At 51.2% G+C, this 20,607-nt stretch overlaps 1 protein-coding gene across 1 annotated transcript; it reads left to right on the forward strand.

Annotated features, from left to right (window-relative positions):
• The first annotated feature begins 1,127 nt into the window (after positions 1-1,127).
• FAM89A (family with sequence similarity 89 member A) lies at positions 1,128-20,395 on the forward strand. Its single transcript, XM_047088573.1, has 2 exons — positions 1,128-1,412; positions 20,034-20,395. The coding sequence occupies exons 1-2, from the start codon at positions 1,128-1,130 to the stop codon at positions 20,295-20,297; spliced, it is 549 nt and encodes a 182-aa protein (XP_046944529.1). The 3' UTR covers positions 20,298-20,395.
• Positions 20,396-20,607: the final 212 nt, after the last annotated feature.

The raw sequence follows: 20,607 nt of genomic DNA on the forward strand, positions 1-20,607 counted from the left end.
AAATTTATCCGCTCTATATGCACTGCATTGGCTTTTAGTCCGTGGAGGGGCTGTTGTCTGCTAATCGGTCCTTACTTCCTTACCTTTCTATCTCTAATCTGGTTATAACCGTCATTTTTATTCTGCCTAGAAAGGATACAGCTTGTTTCTCTCTCCCTTTTCTCTCCCAGAGGTGTGAGTCGTGTTTCTTTTCGCCTCAGAGCTGACGGATAGTTTCTGAGATTTAAGTTTTCCCTACTTTTGTCAACATTTCCATCGAGAATTACTCTTGTGTTCACGGCCAGGCTGAAAGGCGTGTTTGTTTGCGGTTTGAAGTTCCAAAAGTGGACCTAGAGCTCTTCTTGGCTGCTGTCCGTAGGGCTGGACATTGTCACTGACTGAGGCCAGCGTGCCCTGGAGGGAATAAGCGACTCGCTCAGGTCTGGGTGTCCCAACCCTCCAGGCAGCGAGCTGGACTTAAAAGGAGGTCCCGATTCGGGCCTGGGGGAGGGGCAGAGGTCCTGTGGCCAGAGCCCCGCCTCCCCCACCTCATTTGGCCGGGACTTCGTCTGTAGGGCCCTGGCCTCTGGGGACGAAGACCACGGGCGGGGGGTCCTCCAGCACTGCCTGACCTTCTCTCCGAGCGGGAGCCTTTGTCCCCCACCCCCTCACGAGCCGTCCGTCGGGTTGCATCTGACGTGGGGGCTCCCTCGGTAATTACAAGCAGCTCTGGCGGCCAGTGGGAAGGCCACCTCGCCAATGGAGCCGTCCCCCAGGACTGTGGGCAGGTGAGGGGGGAGTCCAGGGGGGGGCCTGAGGTGAGGCGGGGCGCGGGGCGGTGCTCGGGAGTGGGGGCGGGGCGAGAAGTAAGGGGGCAAAGTTGGAAGTGAGCAGGGACGCGGGGGCGGACACAGGCGTAGGGGGCCTGGGGGCAAATGGGCGGGGCTGGGGGTGGTGAGCCGGGCCGGGGCGGGGGCCGCCAGGGGGGTCCGGGCGTGAGGCGGGGAGGCGGGGCGGGGGCGGAGGCGGAGGCCGGGAGGCGGGGAGGGGAAGTGGGTGGGGCGCCACCGGGAAGGGGGCGGACCCGAGGAGGCTTGGGGCCCGGGCGGCGGCGGCGGCGGGACAGGCGCGTGGCCGGGTGCAGCGCGATGAGCGGGGCCGGAGCCGCTCCGGGGGCGGCGGACGCGGTCCGGGGGCTGCGGGTGGACGGACTGCCCCCGCTGCCCAAGAGCCTGAGCGGGCTGCTGCACTCGGCGTCGGGCGGCGGCGCGTCGGGGGGCTGGCGACACCTGGAGCGTCTGTACGCGCAGAAGTCGCGCATCCAGGACGAGCTGAGCCGCGGGGGCGCGGGCGGCGGCGGGCCCCGGGCCGCGGGGCTGCCCGCCAAGCCTCCCAACCTGGACGCCGCGTTGGCCCTGCTCCGCAAGGAGATGGTAAGGGGGGCTCCGCGGGTCGGGGCGAGGCGGGGGGGGGTCCCCGTCCGGGCTCGCCGTCCCGGGAAAGTTCGCCGGGACTCGCGCTCTGCTCCGGAAGTCCGCGCGCCCACCCGCCCCTTTCTGGCTCTTTTGCTCCTGGAGCCGGCGCCGAGTGAGGGACCCTGTCCTCTCTGCCCACGGTGCAACCCTCACCCGGGGAGGGTCCCCACTCAAAAGGCAGTTTTCGGAGCCCGGGCGCCCCAGGTCCGGCCCCAGCTGGCTCGGAAACGGGAGGCGCGTTGTGGGGTTCGCTCGTGGCCTCTGGGCGGACGCGGCGCGCCGCGGTCACTCCTCTCCCGAGTGAAACAGACCTCCGGGGTCAGGGAAGGGCTTTCACTTCGGCTGCGGGGTGAAGGGCTGTGTGCGACTGTGTTTTGCTGCCTGGGAGAGGACAGTTTTTTCCGCGCGAGTGTAGACAGCAGATTGGAACAGCCCTCGCCCCCCTCCCCCGCGCCCCAGGCGGCGCGTGCAGAATCCGATTACTTCGGGATGGCTCCAGCCTCGGATGGCTCCAGCCTCAGATGGCTGTGAAGGCGAGCGCTCGGCCCATCCCCTCTCAGCGTGGTGGAACCGAATCCCCCAACCCGCTTCCCCGTCTGGGTGAAGCCCGTGTGGGTTCTTCGGGTCGTGTCTGGGCGCCAGACAATGGGGCTTAGCTTTTTTCAGTCCTTTGGAAGTACATTTGGCGATGTGGACCGGCACACAGGATTTCAGGTGACGCCAAAACAGGGCAAGGGCTGGGATTTAGGTGACCTCGAGCCTTTCTCCAGCTTTCTTCAACAGGCTTAGGCTAGGCCAGCGGAGAACAAACTTCCCTCCTTTCTAACTTCCCGCTGGGCCCTGATCACCTACCCCTGGCCACCGGGCTTTCATCTTGGAATCGGCCCCTTCCTTTCACTTAGTGCAGGTTCTTATCCTCTTTTAAGTACAGGTAGAAACTTTATTAAGGAAATCTAATACATGAAAGCTGCTTTTTTCCTAAGACTCAATTTGCCAAAAAACTTATCACAGAAATCCTTTGTAGATGCATCTAGTACGTTAAGATACTGTTTAGAAACAACTTACGCCTTTCTTTTTTTCTTTCTTTTTTTTTTTTCAGGAGCATATCCATTCTGAAAAGTGAGACTTAATTAAATCTGGAAAAGCAGCCTTGTTTTTTAATCAATTAGATATTGTCTTCCCACTCTGTGGCTGGCACTGAAATTGTGATTTCCAGTTCTCTCTGAATAGATTTTCTAAGCTTCTTACAGAATGACTCAAATTCCAAGACAACCGTTTTTGATTTATTAATAAACATTCATTGAAACCAGCATTGCACAGCTAGTGAGCTGCATTTTAAGTAGATAAATCTACACCTAGGATGTTTACAGTCGGGATTTAGATGTGGCACAAATATGGGGGTGAAATGGGAGTACTCATCCCGGGTTAAGTTCGACACTGGAACAGACAGGAAAACCTCAGGGCCACTCCTTTTCTGAAGCTCTGGTTCATAAACACACTCTAGTGGCTTGGGAGTCGATGTGCTATTCCCAGAAGTATTTTTCCAGGTCCCTCCTGGTGCAGCTGGAGAACAGCCACAACCTTATAATTATGCCTTGGACCAGAGCTCTAAGTATTTGAAATGCAAGGAAAAATAAACTGCTATCTTTGGTCAGTCTGATATTTAGCTGAGATAAAGATAAGATATGGCTACAGGCCTTGACAAGTTCTTTCACAGAATGCCCCAAGGTCTTTAAAAGTACTCTAGGTGTTTGGGCTTTTTTTTTTTTTTTTAATGTTTATTTATTTTTGAGAGAGAGAGAGACAGTGTGAGCGGGGAAGGGGCAGAGTGAAAGGGAGACACAGAATCCGAAGCAGGCTTCAGGCTCCCAGCTGTCAGCACAGAGCCCGACGCGGGGCTCGAACCCACGAACTGTGAGATCGTGACCAGAGCCAAAGCCGGATGCTTAACCAACTGAGCCACCCAGGCGCCCCTCTGGGTGTTTGGGCTTTAAGAGATTTAGTAGCCTGGGGCAGTGGGGTCCAAGTAGTAACTTAAACGGAGTTCATTCCTGAATTATCTGGAATAATTTGTGTTGATCTATTTCATTGGAAGGCCCCGAGGTCAAATCTGTGTCGAGGGATGTACTAGAAGTCCTGGCAGAATGTGATTAATCCCTTTTTGAAAAAGTCCTGTGCAGTCACAGATTCATGTGATTAATCCTTTCCTTTTTTTTTTTTTTTGAAAGTCCTGTGCAAGCCAGCGGTGGTGGTGTCGCAAGGCCTCTCTGATAATCAACAAGGGAATAGCGCAGATTGTACCTTAAAGAGGGAGCGGGCAATGGGGAGGGCCCAAGTACTGGGCCCACGCTACTGGGCCTCAAGTAGCGTGGGAAGGGTTGAAGTGGAAGACTGGCACAGAATCGGACTTTGAGGAATTAATTTGATAGCAGGGTGCAGAGGAAGCAGGAAGTGGGGGGTGCTAGAGGTGTGCTTGGAGAAGGTGAGAGCCTCCAGCGGGGTGGAGGCCAGTGACCGGGAAACAAGAAGCAAATGAGAGACACTTCTCTGAAGCAGAAAATGCAGGAGTTGCCAGTTAACTATTCGAGTCTGGGAGGAGACGTTAAGCTTTTTTTGGAAAGTGCAGCTAAGCAAAACAATGACAAGTTCCTCATAGACCTAGCACCCGGAGATAATCACTGTTAATAGTTTGGGATATTTCCTGTGTAGGCACAATGTAAATGCTTTCTGTACATCCCAACTTCTCCATGAGATGGATACTCAAATTCTTCCTTCCTTCTTACCTCCCTCTTTTTTCTCTCTCCCTTTCTTTTCTTCTCTTTATTTTTCCTTCCTCCTTCCTCCCTTCCTTCCTTCCTCCCTCCCTCCTCCCTTCCTTCCTCCATCCCTCCTTCCTTCCTTGCTCCTTCCTTCCTTCCTTCCTTCCTTCCTTCCTTCCTTCCTTCTTTCCTCCCTCCTTCCTTCCTTGCTCCTTCCTTCCTTGCTCCTTCCTTCCTTCCTCCCTCCCTCCTTCCTTCCTTCTTTCCTTCTTCCTTCCTTCCTTCCTCCCTCCCTCCTTCCTTCCTTCTTTCCTTCTTCCTTCCTTCCTTCCTCCCTCCCTCCTTCCTTCCTTCTTTCCTTCCTTCCTTCCTTCCTTCCTTCCTTCCTTCCTCTTTCCTTCCTTCCTTCCTCCTTCCTTCTTCCTTCCTTCCTTCCTTCCTTCCTTCCTCCCTCCCTCCTTCCTTCCTTCTTTCCTTCTTCCTTCCTTCCTTCCTCCCTCCCTCCTTCCTTCTTTCCTTCCTTCCTTCCTTCCTTCCTCTTTCCTTCCTTCCTTCCTCCTTCCTCCTTCCTTCCTTCCTTCCTTCCTTCCTCCTTCCTTCCTCTTTCCTTCCTTTCTTCCTTCCTTCCTCCTTCCTTCCTCTTTCCTTCCTTCCTTCCTTCCTTCCTTCCTTCCTTCCTTCCTTCCTCCCTCCCTCCCTCCCTCTTTCCTTCCTCCCTCCCTCCCTCCCTCCCTTCCTGTATGCTTGACACACAATGTTAACATTAGTTTCAGGTGTACCACACAGTGACTCAAGTCTCTGTGTTCTGGCATGCTCACTACAAGCGTGGCTACTATCTGTCACGACACAACGCTATTACGATGCCACTGACTATATTCTCTATGCTGTGCCTTTCATCCCTGTGACTCATCTCATTCCAGAACTGGAAACCTGTACCTCCTGGACCTTCACCCATTTTGCCCATCCCCCCCACTCTGTCTCCTCTGGCAACCATTGGTCTGTTCTCTGTATTCTTGGGTCTGTTTCTGCTTTTGGTTAGTTTGTGCATGTTTTGCCTTTTAGATTCCACATGTAAGTGCAATCATATGGTATTTGTCGTTCTGTGTCTGACTTACTTCACTTCGCATAATCCTCTCTAAGGTCCATCCTATTTCCATATATTTTAAAAAATCACTCAGAATTTAATTCCCCTAAGATCACAGATTCAACCAGATGTGTCCCAAAGCTTTGTTTTAACCCTTGCATTGTACTGCTCGCATGCACAGGCACTCCCACCGACACAAATACACACGGATCGCATTATACATTCTTAGTTGCATTTTCGGGGGCACATCTTGCAAAGGTTTTCCTAGTCAACACATGTTACAATGTCTTCAGTAACTGCAGAGTCTGCCATTGTGCAGGAGAGCAATAACCTTGCTAATCCATCATTGGGAAGGTGGGGTTCATTGCAGCAACGGGGGAGTCAGGAGGGGTGGCTCCTTTAGGGGGAAAGGTGGTTTGTCATTACATCAGTGGAGGAGTATGTTACACATTTAAAAATGAGGAGCTGGAGGCTGGAAAAGAGGCTTGGATCTGGTGATAAGAGAGTGAGGGGTGGGGAGGATGGGTCCGGGGCAGTCTGGGCTCTGAGGGCAGGGGAGCTGTGTGGACTTGGTGGTTCCCTGCTCCGCATGGTGCCCGCTGTACCGCCTGAGTTAGCACTTCCTGTTCTAGGAACCCTCCTCGGTGAAGCTTTGTCCTGCTGCTGTGGTCCCCGCCCTGCCCCAGGGCGGGTGGGGGGAGTGGGGCCATTTGGGAAGCGGGGAGGGTCACACATAATACTGCGCTCTATAGCTTACCTGCTCTATAGACTGGAAAAAGTCCTTTAAGACCAGAAGCTGAGTGTGCTGGTTTTTTGTTTTTTTTTTTTTTTTTAAACATCAGAGGATCTTTTAAAATCACATTCAACAAATGTTCGTTGGGTGCGTGTTAGGTGTAAAATGCTATGGAGATCCAAGGAAACTCTCTAGCCATTTCAGGAGCGTTATACCATCTGGGAGATGTGGTCATCTTTACGCAATAGGAGTGCTGCCGTGTAGATCACCTCTCAGTTTTCATGCCTGGGCTCTCCGTGTGAGTGATAGTAACTCGGTCTGAACCAGCTCTTGCTGAAGAAAACTCTCGAAGGGCTGGATATATACAGAGACAGACTGGAACCAGGGCCGATGGGGCATCCGGGAAGCCCACCGTATTCTCCTCCCCCCCCCCCCCCGCATCATTTTATTTTTTTCCCACATTTTGGACCGTGGCTATTAACAGGGTCCACACTCAGTTTCGGCCATGCTTCTTAGTTCCAGTTGGTAAATACTGTGTGGAAGGACGCCAGCAGGCCCAGCTTGGGTGGTCTGGCCAGCGTGGGCCAGCCAGTAGTGACTGAGGACAGGATCGCATTTTACTAAGATAGTGTGACCATGTGGATGGGGTAGGGGTGGGGTGGGGGTGCTGGAGTTCCCCCCCAAAGAAAGGCCAGTTAGCAGAAATAGAGCAGGGGGCTGCTGGACAAACTATGTATCCCAGACCTCTTTCTACATAAAAATACTTTGCCCTGAAGGGCCCCCCCAGTTTAATAGACTCTTACCTGCTAAGCGGATAAAGCCGCATTTGCTCACTGGATCTGGGTTGGCTCTTCAAATCCTTGCGTGTGGCTGCAGGACACTCTGGACTCTCAGTGTCAGCCGGGACCCCCGACACACACTTCCCTTGATGTTTGTACACAGACCACCCATCCAGCGGCTCCACGACATTAGCTCATCAAGTTTGAACACCCCAGAGAGTCGCACGAAAGCATGGACAGCAGATTCTCAGATATGGGGGGCAGGACATCTTTGAGGGGCTGCCGTCCTAGGGATTCTTGGGATCCACCTCTTCCACCGTCAGGGGCAGGTTCTGGCAGCTTTGACTTGGAACCTCTTTTTTTTTTTTTTCATGTTTCCTCCCCCCCCCCCCCCCTTTAAAACTGTCAAATAGCTATTTTGGTCACCAACCCGGGCGTGAGTGGGAAGTCATCCACACAGAACCTTTGAGTGCCTGGGCTGCGGTGGTTTAGGCGAAGAATTTAATCTGATTCAATAAAGCTAGATTTCTGAGACCAGCAATGCTTCTCTTCCCTGCGTTTTAGTTGAGAGAACAAGTACATGTCCAATGAGTTTGTTCAGTGAACTGTATTCCAGGAGACGTGTGTTAGCTTGAATAGCCCGCATTCCCGTGGATTTCAGCTCTTATCCTGCACGTGAAGCCGGTGTGTTAGGGGATTTTAGTCTTTAAAAGGGTTTATGGTAAAGGTCCAGTCCCAAGTCAGGCCTGTGAAATGCCATCTGGAATAACAGCATTAGCCTCCGGTTATGCATTAGCATTCTTGATTGATGTTGATCACAGGAGAGCGGCATGTCTGGTGACCTTTAATACCGTCTTTGTGTGTTGTGTTCCCCGAGAAATGGACCACCAGCCCCAGAATCCTCCGGGCTGCTTGCTAAAATGCTAATTCCCGGGCCTCTTCCTATACCAGCAGTATCAGACTAGGAGAAGACGGAATCTGCATTTTGAACAAGCTGTTTAAGAATTGGGTAGCTCCTGGGGCACCTGGGTGGTGCAGTCAGTTACATCCCACCCGTGATTTCGGCTCAGGTCATGATCTCACGGTTGGTGGGATCGAGCCCTGAGTCAGGCTCCGTGCTGACAGCGTGGAGCCTGCTTGGGATTCTCTCTCTTTCTCTCCCTCTCTCTCTCTCTCTCTCTGCCCCTCCCCTGCTCCCGTGCTCTCTCTCTCTCTCAAAATAAATAAACTTAAAAAAATATATTAAAAAAAAGAAAGATTTGGGAAGCTCCTGAACCAGGCATCAAGAGCTCCAATTCTGTTATTAGATTATGTGGTATAATTGAAGCAAGCATTTTGCTATTTTCAGCTAGAGATCCCTTATGGGGAAAATGAGAATTAAATGCCATATAGGCTCCCTTTGGCTATAACAATATAATTCTTTCCCCCTCCTGCCTATATGGGTCTTGATGGTGCCTGCGGAAGTTTACTCTGTCATAAAATAGTGTAGGCACAAGTGCAGGACCTGCCTATTGCCATGTGCTTGGTGTCCCTGAGGACACCACGTGGTGTCTGTAAATTCTACAAAGAAAGGGAAGAGCAGCACAAGGTTGTTGTTCTTGGACCGTGTTCATCAAAAATTGAGCTGTCTAGGGGCGCCTGGGCGGCTCAGTCGGCTAAACGTTGGACTTCAGCTCAGGTCATGATCTCGCAGTTGTGAGTTCGAGCCCTGCGTCGGGCTCTGTGCTGACAGCTCGCGGAGCCTGGAGCCTGCTTCCGATTCTGTGTCTCCCTCTCGCTCTCTGCCTCTCCCCGCCCCAACCCCGCCACGCACGCGCGCTCTCTCTCTCCCAAAAAATGAATAAACATTAAAAAAACAATTTTTTTTTTAAATTAGGCTGTTTAGGCTGTAATTACTCTGTATAGTACTTGTCCCCACCCCAGGACCCACCCAATAAAAGCACAACTAGAAAGGTGTATATGTATCATAGTTTGTGGGGTGGGGGCAGGTGCAGCAGGGGTGGGCTGTGGGCTCACTGGTCTGGTTTCATTCGCTTTTGAGGTTATCTCTAAGTGAGGTTGCACTTCTGGTCCCAAGATGTGACAGTATAGAGATTGAAAGATATTTTTTTCATACCACTTTAACTTTTATGTATTACCCGCCCCGCCCCTGTAGAGATCAGAAATGGATATCTTGCCCGAAGCACAGCCCTTCTGCTTTTCCCCCACTTCCGGTTAAGGGCATTCTGGGAATGCGAAAGTGCCCCAGTTGTTGGCACTTTGGGCACCTGGTCACATGCAGAGGGCCTCGAGCCAGCAAGTGCTGGAGCATTTCTGTGTTGCTCTGGGCCAGCGTGTCTGTAGATCTTGGAGGCTGCGTGGCCAAGGAGGTTCAGGGAGGGCTCAAAGAGAGGACGTTGGCCCTTGTGCATGCACTTCCCGCCCACCAAGCAGCATTTGGAGGCTTTGCGGCCTTGCTCCTGGAATGCCCATCTGAACTCCACGGAGACTTCAGACCTCGGCTTGAAAAGCTACATTTTTCACGATCCCGTGTATGAAACCCTACAGGCGGACCACAGACTGCACGAAGAGGAAACCAGCCGTGAGACTGGCTGGGTCAGATATTTGCCCCCCAATTACCCAGTGTCTTTCTCCAGAGCCCCGACCCTCTGTTCATCTCATTCATTGCCCACGGGCTCCAGATGTTTCCAGGTGATTAGTAGGCAGGGCTCATAGAGGTTGTTCTTTTCTTTCCTGTTGCTCGTTCCCTCATAGACCCTTAACCCAGAGATGTACGTCCTCCTCCAGGAGCTTTGGAGACAGAAAAACCCTTAGGCCTCCTTATGGTTCTACTGAAATTCATTCAGGCATGTGGCCTTTTCTGTTTCTGAGTGCTTTCTGCTCACTTCCCTGATTGGCTCTAAGAGCCATGCACTGGCCTGATTTTATACAGTCTCGTCTGCAAGGATTCTGACAGGAAGCACTGCCCTTGACCTGAGAAGGAGGGGTGGGGAGGGAGAGCCTCTGTCCTCTGACCAGTGCTCTCCAGGGGAGAGGCAGCCTCTGGGGGACCCCAGGCCTGTCGCAGCCTAGAGAGGCTGGACTGAGGATTACCGAAATACATTTGAAAGAGGATGTTTGCTATGTTCTTAGGTTGTTGACTGCACTTAGAATTAGAGATAAAATAGCCAAGGTCATTGCAGTTAAAGAGAAATGGCAAGGTGTTTAACAACTCTCATAACCACAGATAGGCAAAGTAAAACAATAAGGTGTCATGTTTTATCTAAAAGACCAGCAGAGGGACACCTGGGTGGCTCAGTTGGTTGAGTGTCCAACTCTTGATTTCGTTTCAGGTCGTGATCCCAAGGTCATGGGATCAAGCCCCATGTTACCATGTTAGGTTATGCGCTGAGAGTGGAGCCTGCTTAAGAGTCTCTGTCTCCCTCTGCGCCTCTAATCTGCTTGTGCTCTCTCTGTCTCAAAAAAAAAAAAAAAAGACTAGCAGAGATTGAAAAAAATGATTATAGTAATGGTGAGGATTTGGAGATATAAACACCATAAAAACCGAATGTCTTTTGCTTTTTATGTCAGTTGTCTGAAAAACTCTGTCTACTGACATGAGGCTTTCTATATATTGTCCAAGAACTTGGTTTTGGTTTTAGCTTCAGATTTGCTCCCCGAACTGCATCTACGCTTGCAGAGGGGGAGTTCCAGTTAATTGGATATCATTCAAGAAAATGACAACACAAACCAACCTTCAGATGCATGTTGAGTTCCAGCGTGTTGTCAGGGGCCCTTGGATCATGTTTTTTCCTCCAGTCCCACCTGATTTCAACATCAGTTGTGTCCATGTTTCACTCATTATCTTGGGCAGTGGCCTTTTTTTAAGCTTTGGATACAAACCCTTGAGGAATGGTCTCCTGTTTGCAGGCCCAGGACTGGGGAGGGATTGGAAGGAAAGCGTCCTTTTCCTTTCTCAACCCCTTCTGCAATTTCATTTTTATAAATTTTTCTTACAGTAATAGTCACACAGTGGGTAATGGTACTTGTACTCAGATATGTCTTGCAGTGATACAGAATAGTGATCGAAACTCACTGAAAAGCGTGTGATAACTATATGAACCTAGATGTTCACAGTACGAAAAAGTAAGTTGCACAGACATGTGTATACGTGATATCTAGCTAAACAGCTTGCATAAACATGGTGTCTTGAGGGATACATACTAAACTGCTAAAAGTGGGTATCTTTAAAACAGTTCTTTTTTTTTTTAATTTTTTAACATTTTATTTATTTTTGAGAGACATAGAGACAAAGCATGAGCAGAGGAGGAGCAGGGAGAGAGAGGGAGACACAGAATCCGAAGCAGGCCCCAGGCTCTGAGCCATCAGCACAGAGCCCGATGCGGGGCTTGAACTCACGAACTGTGAGATCATGACCTGAGCTGAAGTCAGATGCTTAGCTGAATGAGCCACCCAGGCGCCCCCTAAAACTGCTCTTAAAGTGTGGGCTGGGGGACGTTCAGGGGTCCCTAGATCCTTTTCAGTGTCCATAATTATGTGGTTGTCATATTGATAAGTGAGTGGTTTTAAAATATTACCTAAGGAGGGGGCACTTGGGTGGCTTAGTCGGTTAAGTATTGACTCCATCCCAGCAGAGGTCTTGGTCTCAGGGTCATGAGTTTAAGGCCCGGGCTGGGTGTGGAGCCTACTTAAAAAAAAAAAAAAAAAAGAAAAAATTACCTAGGGAAATGTATCAACATTTGGAAGGTCTGCATAATTCAGTGAGTCAATTTTTCACAGTTTTCATAGCACTAATGCTTGCTGTTACAAAATCACACCTGGTTAAAAGATCCATTCAAAGTGCAAGACTGATGGTTTTAATGTAACAGTATAAAAAGTCCATTGGCATAGTTTCAAATTCCACACTGCAGCCAACTGAAGGGTAGTGTCCAAGAAGAAAACCCACTGTTTTCTAAAAGGCTATTACATATCTGTGTGAGGCCAGATTTTCTTCATTTACTTCAACCAAAGCAACGTGTCACAAAGGATCAAATGCAGAAGGAGATAAGCCCGGCATTAAAAAGATGTACAAAATAGTGGCGTTCATAAAAACGTTATGTTGGGGCGCCTGGGGGGCTCAGTCGGTTGAGCGTCCGACTTTGGCTCAGGTCATGCCCTCGCGGTCCGTGGGTTCGAGCCCCACATCTGGCTCTGTGCTGACAGCTCGAAGCCTGGAGCCTGCTTCGGATTCTGTGTCTCCCACTCTGTCCCTCCCCCACTCATGCTCTGTCTCTCTCTCTCTCTCTGTCAAAAATAAATAAGCATTAAAAAAAAGTTATGTTAACATGTAATGGGTATATTATTTATGTTTAAATGGATCAATATGAAAACTCAGTCTCAATTTCTAATAAGGTAAATGTTGACAGGTATAATACACATAAATGACAGCTCTTAGGGGCCCTCAATAGTTAGAGGTCCCAAGACCAAAACATTTGGAGACAGCTGCTTTAGAACATGGGATGAGGGAATTATGGTTCACATAATTATGAACCATTGACGTTTTAATATGACTAGAACGTTTTATTTTTATAATGGGGAAAAAGTAAAAGAATGTGCAAAGCCATCACTTCATTGGTTCGAGGGAAGCCAGTGTGGCCTGGAAGAGGTTGCAGAATGGGCTCCGTCAGTGTGGACGCTTTTAGCTGTGAGCAGTAAACACACTGAAACCACCTTACGTGGTAGAGAGGGCGTATGGGCGAGTGGAGAGCTGCAGGAACTGTGGGTGTGGCTTAATCTGGGGGTGCAGCCACGCAGCCTGGTCTGTTTTCTGTCTCTGAATCACCCTGACTCTTCAGAGTGTAGTCCTCAGCCCGGTGAGCCTAGGGCACGCACAGGAGACGAAAGAGACCAAGTAACCCAAATGCTTTTCCACCCAGGAGAGGACAGTGCCACGAAGGGGCCACATGATGGACTGGAAGCTTGCTTAGTGAGCACAGAATTACGGGCCTCCGGGGAGTTTAGAAGTCCTTCAGGGGCCGGGCGCCTGGGTGGCTCAGTCGGTTAAGCGTCCGACTTTGGCTCAGGTCATGATCTCACGGTTCGTGGGTTCGAGCCCCGCGTCGGGCTTGTGTGCCGACAGCTCGGAGCCTGGAGCCTGCTTCCTATTCTGTCTCTGTGCCCCTCCCCTATTTGCTCTCTGTCTCTCAAATATAAAAAATAAAACGAAAAAAGTCCTTCAGGGGGATCTCAGTCCAGCCTGAGCTGCCAAGTTAATAGCCCCTTCCCCTACTGGATCAACACCAAAGAAGTCTTTCTCTTGGGTTTTCCTTTGCAAAAGAGTATGCAGGTCAGCGTCCTTCGGTCACCGCGTCCTTTTTTCAAAAACCAGGTTACGATCCATCAGGTCACTGCATTCCAGCCACGCAGATACCCGCTGGACACCTGGATCAGACTTGGGGGCATTTCCCAGGTCTTCTGTAAAATAAATTCGTTCACAAGCCATCCGTGTGTGCTTAGTCATTCATTCCGTTTTTGAAAGGTAACTTTGAAAATGGTCTCATTTAAGTTAATACATATTCATAGTAGAAAATCCAGAAAGTTCAGAAAAGCCAAATACAAGTCACCTGTGATGTTAGCAGCTTGCTCCCTATCCCAGCTGACACGGCGACACCTCTTTGCCCAGCTTTGGTCAGCTGTGCGGGCAGTACAGGCTGGTGGTCAAAGCGCCGACCTTGGAGTCCTAAACACGGGTGCCGCTCCCTGCCCTCCTACCGTATGCCCTCAATCAAGAGCCTTCATCTTTCCGGGCCCCAATTTCCTCATCGTAACAGAATCGGCACCTACCACACAGAACAAGGAGGAGATTATGTATTTGTGCACCACCGAGATTTTCTTCTCTCCGGTCAATCCCTAGAAGGGAACAGTTAGCTGGTTAAAAGTTGTGTGCTATTTTAAGGCTTTTGTTGCCGTTACCAGTCGGACCGCCGCGCAGGTTTCACAGGCATGCAGCCCTGTGTGGTGTTGCCTACATGATATGCTTTTTTGTTGTTACTAGTTTTTTTTTTTTAACGTTTATAATTTTTGAGAGAGCGTGAGAGCACGTGCAAGCGGGGCAGGGACAGGGAGAAAGGGAGACAGAGAATCGTAGCAGGCTCTGGGCTCTGAGTTGTCAGCACCTACCCGACGCTGGGCTCGAACCCACGAACCGTGAGAGCATGAGCCAAAGCCGGACGCTTACCTGAGCCGCCCAGGCGCCCGTTATTCCTAGGTTTTAAAATTGAGAGCATCGTGCTCGTTGAGAAAAAAATTAAGCAGTGCAGAAGGCTGTAAATTCCCAGTCCCACTTTCTAGAGGTAAGTTCTGCTAACAGACCTTTTCTCTTCCGGTCAGAAGCTTGCACGTGTGTGCTTATGCACATAAAGTGAATTCCTACCGTGTAACCTGAGCTTTTGTGCTCAGCAGCACACGTGGGTCACTGTTGTGGGTCACTGTTGTACCCAGCTGCTCACCCTTTGAAATGACTGCCTAGTTTTTATTGTATGACTTTACCCTACTTTTTAAAACCAAGTCCCTACCACTTTATGTTTCGGTGTGAATTTTCATCCAACAAACCTTTTTTTGCATCTGTCCCCGTATTTCACACCACCCCCCTCCCCGCCTATGTTATAGCTCATGGTTCTTTAGTTTCACTTGGAATCTGTGCAACCCTGCCCATCTGTGAAACCCTGCCCATCTTAGGTTGAGGAATGCGGTGGGGAGATAATGGTCTGGTGTGGCAGTGGGGGGGGGGGGGTCATTTCAGAGCCGGTCCCAGTATGATTTACTGAACTAACCCATCCCCCGACGTTGACCTGCTTCTCCCCAGCCCCACGCACAGAGCCTGCTGCGGCTATGGAGCAAACACAAATGAAACCGATTCTTTTTGTCTCTGTTGTGTTTCCTACTTATTGCTGGATTTGGGAAGAAGTTGCTTTTGTTTATGTACTGGTGAGTCACCCCAGCTTGTAGTTTCTTAAAACTATTTTTCTTAACTACCACTTATTTCTAAAAAAAAAATACCCTAAAGTTTTTTGTGATGCTTTGTTTTCAGTCATCAAAAGCTTCCTTTTAAAAAGTTCCTTTCATCTTCCAAGCCTTGTATCCGAATGGTCACGTACCTGCTGGAATTGTGTGAAAGTTGGGAACAACACTCTGACCCGCGGCACCTTCCGAAGGTAGAAACTTAGCACCCCGAAACCCGGCTGGGAACCAGTACCCTGTCCGATGTGACGTGTATTCATGTGGCCAGTCTGTTGGGCGTCTTTGAGACCATTTCGAGGGTGATTCAGGATTGTTGGGCCCCATTGTTGGAGATGTGGGTTGCTGAGCCACCTGTGCGTTGCAGCAGGGGTGGGGGGTGGTGGGGAGCTCTGTGCAGGGGAAAAGAGAAGAACATGACCAGGAAGTTAAGCAGGAAGCCCAGACAGAGAGAGGAAGGAATGGCATTAGCAGTTTAAAGCAATGGAAGCTAGCTGATTGTTCTTAATTGTCTTGAAGGTCTAGAATAAGGGCTACAGATTACACGGTCTTAGAATATTCTGTAGTTTTCTTCAATTATCTGAAGTTTTGCAATCTGCTTTCACAAAAGAGCTGTATTTTCTGAATCCAGCCATGAATTAGATCAACTGGCCTTCAGGGACATGTGGGAACAGATCACTAAGGTGACAGGCTTCCCCTGCTTGTAGTATGGGGACAGTGGTTGGGGGGGTTAGTGGGCTTCCTGAGGGCTTGCCCCCACCCCAGTCCTTTTTTCTGGAAGGATGGGTTCTTGTTCGTGGGTGATTTAATCACGTTCTGAAACCACTCTGCAGTTGAATTCTCTTGCATGGTCCCTCTCTCCCCTTCCATATTCTCAGACACCCATCCCTTCCCTTCCCCCTTCAAGGTTGAGAGTTTGATTTCTGGAGCTGTCCTGAGTCTCTCTCCCTGATGCAGACAGTAGCTGGGTCACTGCATGTGGGCTTGTCCTACATTAGAAGAAAGCAGACCCATGTGCTTACTGGCAGCACAAGGCAGGCAGAGAAGGTGGGGGGAACTGGGGAACACCGGTGCCTCAGCCAAGGTCCGAAGAGCGGAGGAGAAGCTGGCGTTGGGCCGGGCAAGCAAAGAGGCTTTAACACAGTGGGGACAGGTCCGGGACAGTCTGGGGAAGAAGGGACCTCCGGCCAACCGTTGCATGAGGTGCAGGTAGGAGAGCGCAGATTCAGACCAAATTACAGAACGCTGCCTAGGGATTTTCAGTTTGCCTCTAGAAAACGTAAGTTAAAGTGTTGAATCAGCCACCGCCGAGGGAGAGGCGCCCGGCCGGGAAACTGACTTGCTCGTGTAGCTACTTCCCTCCTGCCCGCCGAGTTCATTTGGAGGATGGCTGGTAACTCAGAGGAGTTTGGTCTAGTGCCTGCAGAAGGCACTGAGAAACCGGGGTGTGTATAGGCATGTGCGTGCACGTGTGTGTGCTTAAATCCCTGTTAACTTAGTCTAAGCACTTGGCGTCTGTTCAGCAGGGTAATAGGTGTGTGCAGGACGGAGCTGTATTCCTAGGCGGGTCCGACCTCCGTTTCTAGGCCAGCGTTCCACCCGATGACAGGGCAACTTGGTGCGTCATTCCAGCTGCTGCCGCCCAGAAAGGTCCAGGACATGATCCTGACTCGGGGCCTGGAAGACCTTGGACAGGGCACCTGAAGAGAAAAGCCTGGGACCACAGGTCTTTGAGTTGTGCGGAGTCAGAGGAAGTTAGAGCCTCAGAAACCCGGTTAGCGGTTGTTAGGGCTGTAGAGCCCCGTGTTCCCCTGCGCCCCCCTGGGCCCACGCCCACCCTGCCCAGAAGATGAAGGCCAGGCCTGGTCCAGTACTGCTCCTTCTGGTTTTTCCTCATTCATTTCCAGGGTGGGAAACAGTTTTGGGATTGCCCAGCCCTACTGGTATTAGAGTGACTCGGTAGAAATCGCTTCAGGATTCCAGATGAATCTTCTCTGACTTTTTTTTTTTTTATAATTCCAGGCTAGGTAACATCCAGGGTTGTATTAGTTTATGACTTTTTTAAAAATGTTGGTTTAGGGGCGCCTGGGTGGCTCAGTCGGTTAAGCGTCCGACTTCAGCTCAGGTCACGATCTCACCGTCCGTGAGTTCGAGCCCCGCGTCGGGCTCTGGGCTGATGGCTCAGAGCCTGGAGCCTGCTTCCGATTCTGTGTCTCCCTCTCTCTCTGCCCCTCCCCCGTTCATGCTCTGTCTCTCTCTGTCTCAAAAATAAAAAATAAACGCTAAAATAAATTTAAAAAAAAATGTTGGTTTATTTTTGAGAGAGATGGAGTGTGAGCGGGGGAGGGGCAGAGAGAAAGAGAGAGACAGAATCCAAAGCAGGCTGCGGGCTCCAGGCTGCCAGCTGTCGGCACAGAGCCCGACGGGCTTGAACCCACAAACCATGAGATCGTGACCTGAGCTGAAGTCAGATGCCCAACTGACTGAGCCACCCAGGCGTCCCTAGTTTATGACTTTTTAAGGAAATACTACTAAGACTCTAAGAGGGTGTGGCTTTCTTTATTAGAGTTTCCATTCCTTGTATTAAATCCTAGCGCGGACAGTAGGTATGTGTGAACTTGCCAAGTCAGAGTCTTGCAGTTCGGTTACTGTGTTCAGACCCGGACACTATGGAGGAGCCCTGGGAAAGAAGGAGCGAGTCCCTGGGGAAGGGACTAGTTGGTTAACGGACCAGGACATCATTGCGAATAGTTGAAAGACCCGAAGCTACTGGCTGGAGAAAACAAATCATTTTTTCCAGGTGGCAGACCGAAAATTACCTTCAAGTATTTAAAAGGTGGTTAAGAGAAATGAGATTTGTGTGCGTTGCATGATGGTCACACCTAGCATCGGGGGACCTAGAACCTAAAGGCTGGGAGATTTTGACTTGGCATGCTGAAGAATTATGGCTGTTGGAAAATGAGTGAACTGGCCTGGAAGGTCCTCCTTTGGAGGGTTTGAAGTCAGACATTTGAGGTCCTTTCCTGTTCGAGAGTCTGCAGTGAGCACCCTGGTCCTCAAGAAGCAGGTTTGCTGGTTAGTTTCCAGCTGGCTTGTGACTGCCCTGGCAGGTGACCATCTTCCACCAAAGATGGTCAGGTGGTTGCTGCTCCGTCTGCGGGATTGAGTTGGGGCAGGAGGAATATGGCTCCACACGGGCTGCCTGGTACATCCTGTTCCTGCCGTTCCTTTCCAAGATGGCATTCTGCAGGCTGGCAGAGTGGAAAGAATCATGAACAGTAACAACAGTAGCAGCTGTCACCCTTCCCGGAAGTTGAACAGGATGTCCCTGGTCTCACAGCTAGGGAGTGGCAGAGCCAGCATTTGAACCCAAGCAGGCAGGCTCCAGAACCCGCGCTCTGCTCCATGCTCTTCTGCCTGGCTGGCCTGAAAGTCAGTGCTCACAGGAGAATAAGTACAAGGGGCCCAGGGAAGACGGATACTTGTGTCAAGAACACTGGCTTCGGCGCCAGAACCGGACGTCCAGATCGTCTGGGTGATTTTCCAAACACAAAGGTCGGGAGCCCGCTTTTCCTCGTGATGACATGTGCACAAGCTAATCAGGAACAAGAGTGTTGGTGTCCGACTCTAGGATGTGGCCCTGTGGCCTGGGCGTCTTTTGGCTTACCCACGACTTACCTAGTCAGGGTGGACTTCTGACAGTGGAAGCCATCCAGCCAACTCTGCCCTCTCAGACCCTCTCTCCTGAAGTCTTCCCTGAACGTCTTGGCAAAATATGCCAAGTCAAGGTGCCTTGGTCCCATTTCTGTGGTCTACTCAGCTAGAGCAGGGAGACAGCCAGTGTTTCCTCGGCAGTTTAGCGTGGTTGAAGGGTGTGAAGAAAAATCTGGGACTTAACACCCAGTCTTAGTCATGAGATGAATGCTGCTTTCTGGACCCCCGCTTCCCTTGTGTGAAAGTCGGACCGTCTTATATGGCGGGTCTCGTCGCCTGGTAATTAGGCTGTAGACCTTTCTCGGTTTTCTGCGTGCACATTCCCATGCCTCTTCGGTGCTTTAGCCCTTGCTGCACAGGAGACATTTGATGACTGTTTACTAAAATGGATGGGTAGCTCATTGGACCCCTCCCAGTAGGCCCATAAGAGAAATGATTATTCCCTTTTGTCATCAGCCAAGGCCTAGAGCTGATGCATGGCTTGCAAAAGGGCCAAGAAGCAGGAGGCAGGTCTCCTAGCATCTATGTAGAGTTTCTCCCCTTACGACTCGCAGGGAGGTCTACAGCTCAGCAGCTCTGTCACCAGCGGCCCCACACCCGCCGGACCCGAGGCCGCACAGTTAACAATCACCGCAGGTGATTCTCGTGCAGTGGCATCGGATGCACTGGGCTGGGCTGCATTTCCAACTGGATTAACCCTTCTGTCTTTGGAACTGATGGAAACACTCCATTTCCCGGGCTGACTTGTGCTCTTTCCCTTGGGACAAGGCCGTGGGAAGAAGGGAACTTGAAGGTGAACAAATAGGTGACTTTCAACTGTTCCTTGATTCGCCACCAGTGGTGAAAGTGGTTCCCAGGAGAATCCGTGGAGGCCCCCAGGTCTCACTAGACTTACTCAGTCGCCTGCTCTGGGGAGTGATCCCACAACCATCTTTGGGTAAGACTGACCTTGTCCGAAGAGAGGGAGTCGGAACACTTCTCTTGGGGGCCCGGAGGCTGAGCCGGTCAGAGGGTGGGTGCTCCAGGGCGCAGTGTGTGACACTGACAGGCCAACTGCTGTCACTGGCAAGGGGACTCTTGTCCCAGAGAGTTGAGAATGATTTTGGTGTCAGGGAGGGCACACGCGGGTCCCCTCTGAGTCTGATCATGAGGAAAGGACACACTTGTATCTTGGTGTCCAAAGGGAAACCAGTTGGGGCCACCAGAAGGCGTAGCACTGTTCCTTCCCAGGGCACGCCCGGGTGCCAGGGTGAATTCCACAGGCTGGGGCCCGCCGCCCCGACGGTGCGATCCTGCCCTGACACACTGAGTAACGTCTGAGGTGTGGGCATCCCACAATTAAGGTTTTCTCCAAATTGGAAAATCCAAAGCATCCGAGTGATGCCCTGCGTCGTCCACGGTACGGAAAGAATGTGCTGGCACGAGCAGATTGCTGGCTGAGCGTTCGACTAAAATTAAACTCCAGTGCTGACTTCTTGTTTTTCCCTCCCCCCCCCACCCCCCGCTCCCCTCAAGGTTGGCCTCCGCCAGCTGGACATGTCCTTGCTCTGCCAACTCTACAGCCTGTACGAGTCCATTCAGGAATATAAGGGAGCGTGCCAGGCAGCCTCCAGCCCGGACTGCACCTACGGCCTGGAGAACGGCTTCTTCGAGGAGGAGGAGGACTATTTCCAGGAGCAGAACGCCCTCCACGATGGGAGGGAGCGGGGCCCTCCACGGGACCTGCCGCTGCCCGTCTCCCCGCTCTCCAGCAGCGACTGGATTCTCGAATCCATCTAGAAAGGGTTCTCCACCGAGAGGCCACTGGTGCTACCGGACCACCAGCATTTGCCTCTCCTCTTGAAGAAAGCTCCTCTCCTCCATCGTGGGCGGTCGTCGGGCGCCAGCGGCCGGTGCTGTCAGTTTAATCTGGAGGACACACGTGGCGGGGTGTTCTGGTGGCCGGAGTTTGTGCCTGGGCGATCCAGAGGTGCCCAGCCACATCCTCGGCTCCGTGGTACTCAGGCGCGCCTGCCGAGGAAGGATCTTCCTCCATCCTTTCCCCCGGGGGACACCTTTCGGGGCGTTTTGCGCAAGGCGACTTTTACTG

The sequence above is a fragment of the Lynx rufus genome, unplaced genomic scaffold (assembly GCF_022079265.1).
Source record: "Lynx rufus isolate CCGP_SWC_20201006 ecotype Redwood Valley unplaced genomic scaffold, mLynRuf1.p SCAF_25, whole genome shotgun sequence".
NCBI lineage: Eukaryota > Metazoa > Chordata > Mammalia > Carnivora > Felidae > Lynx > Lynx rufus.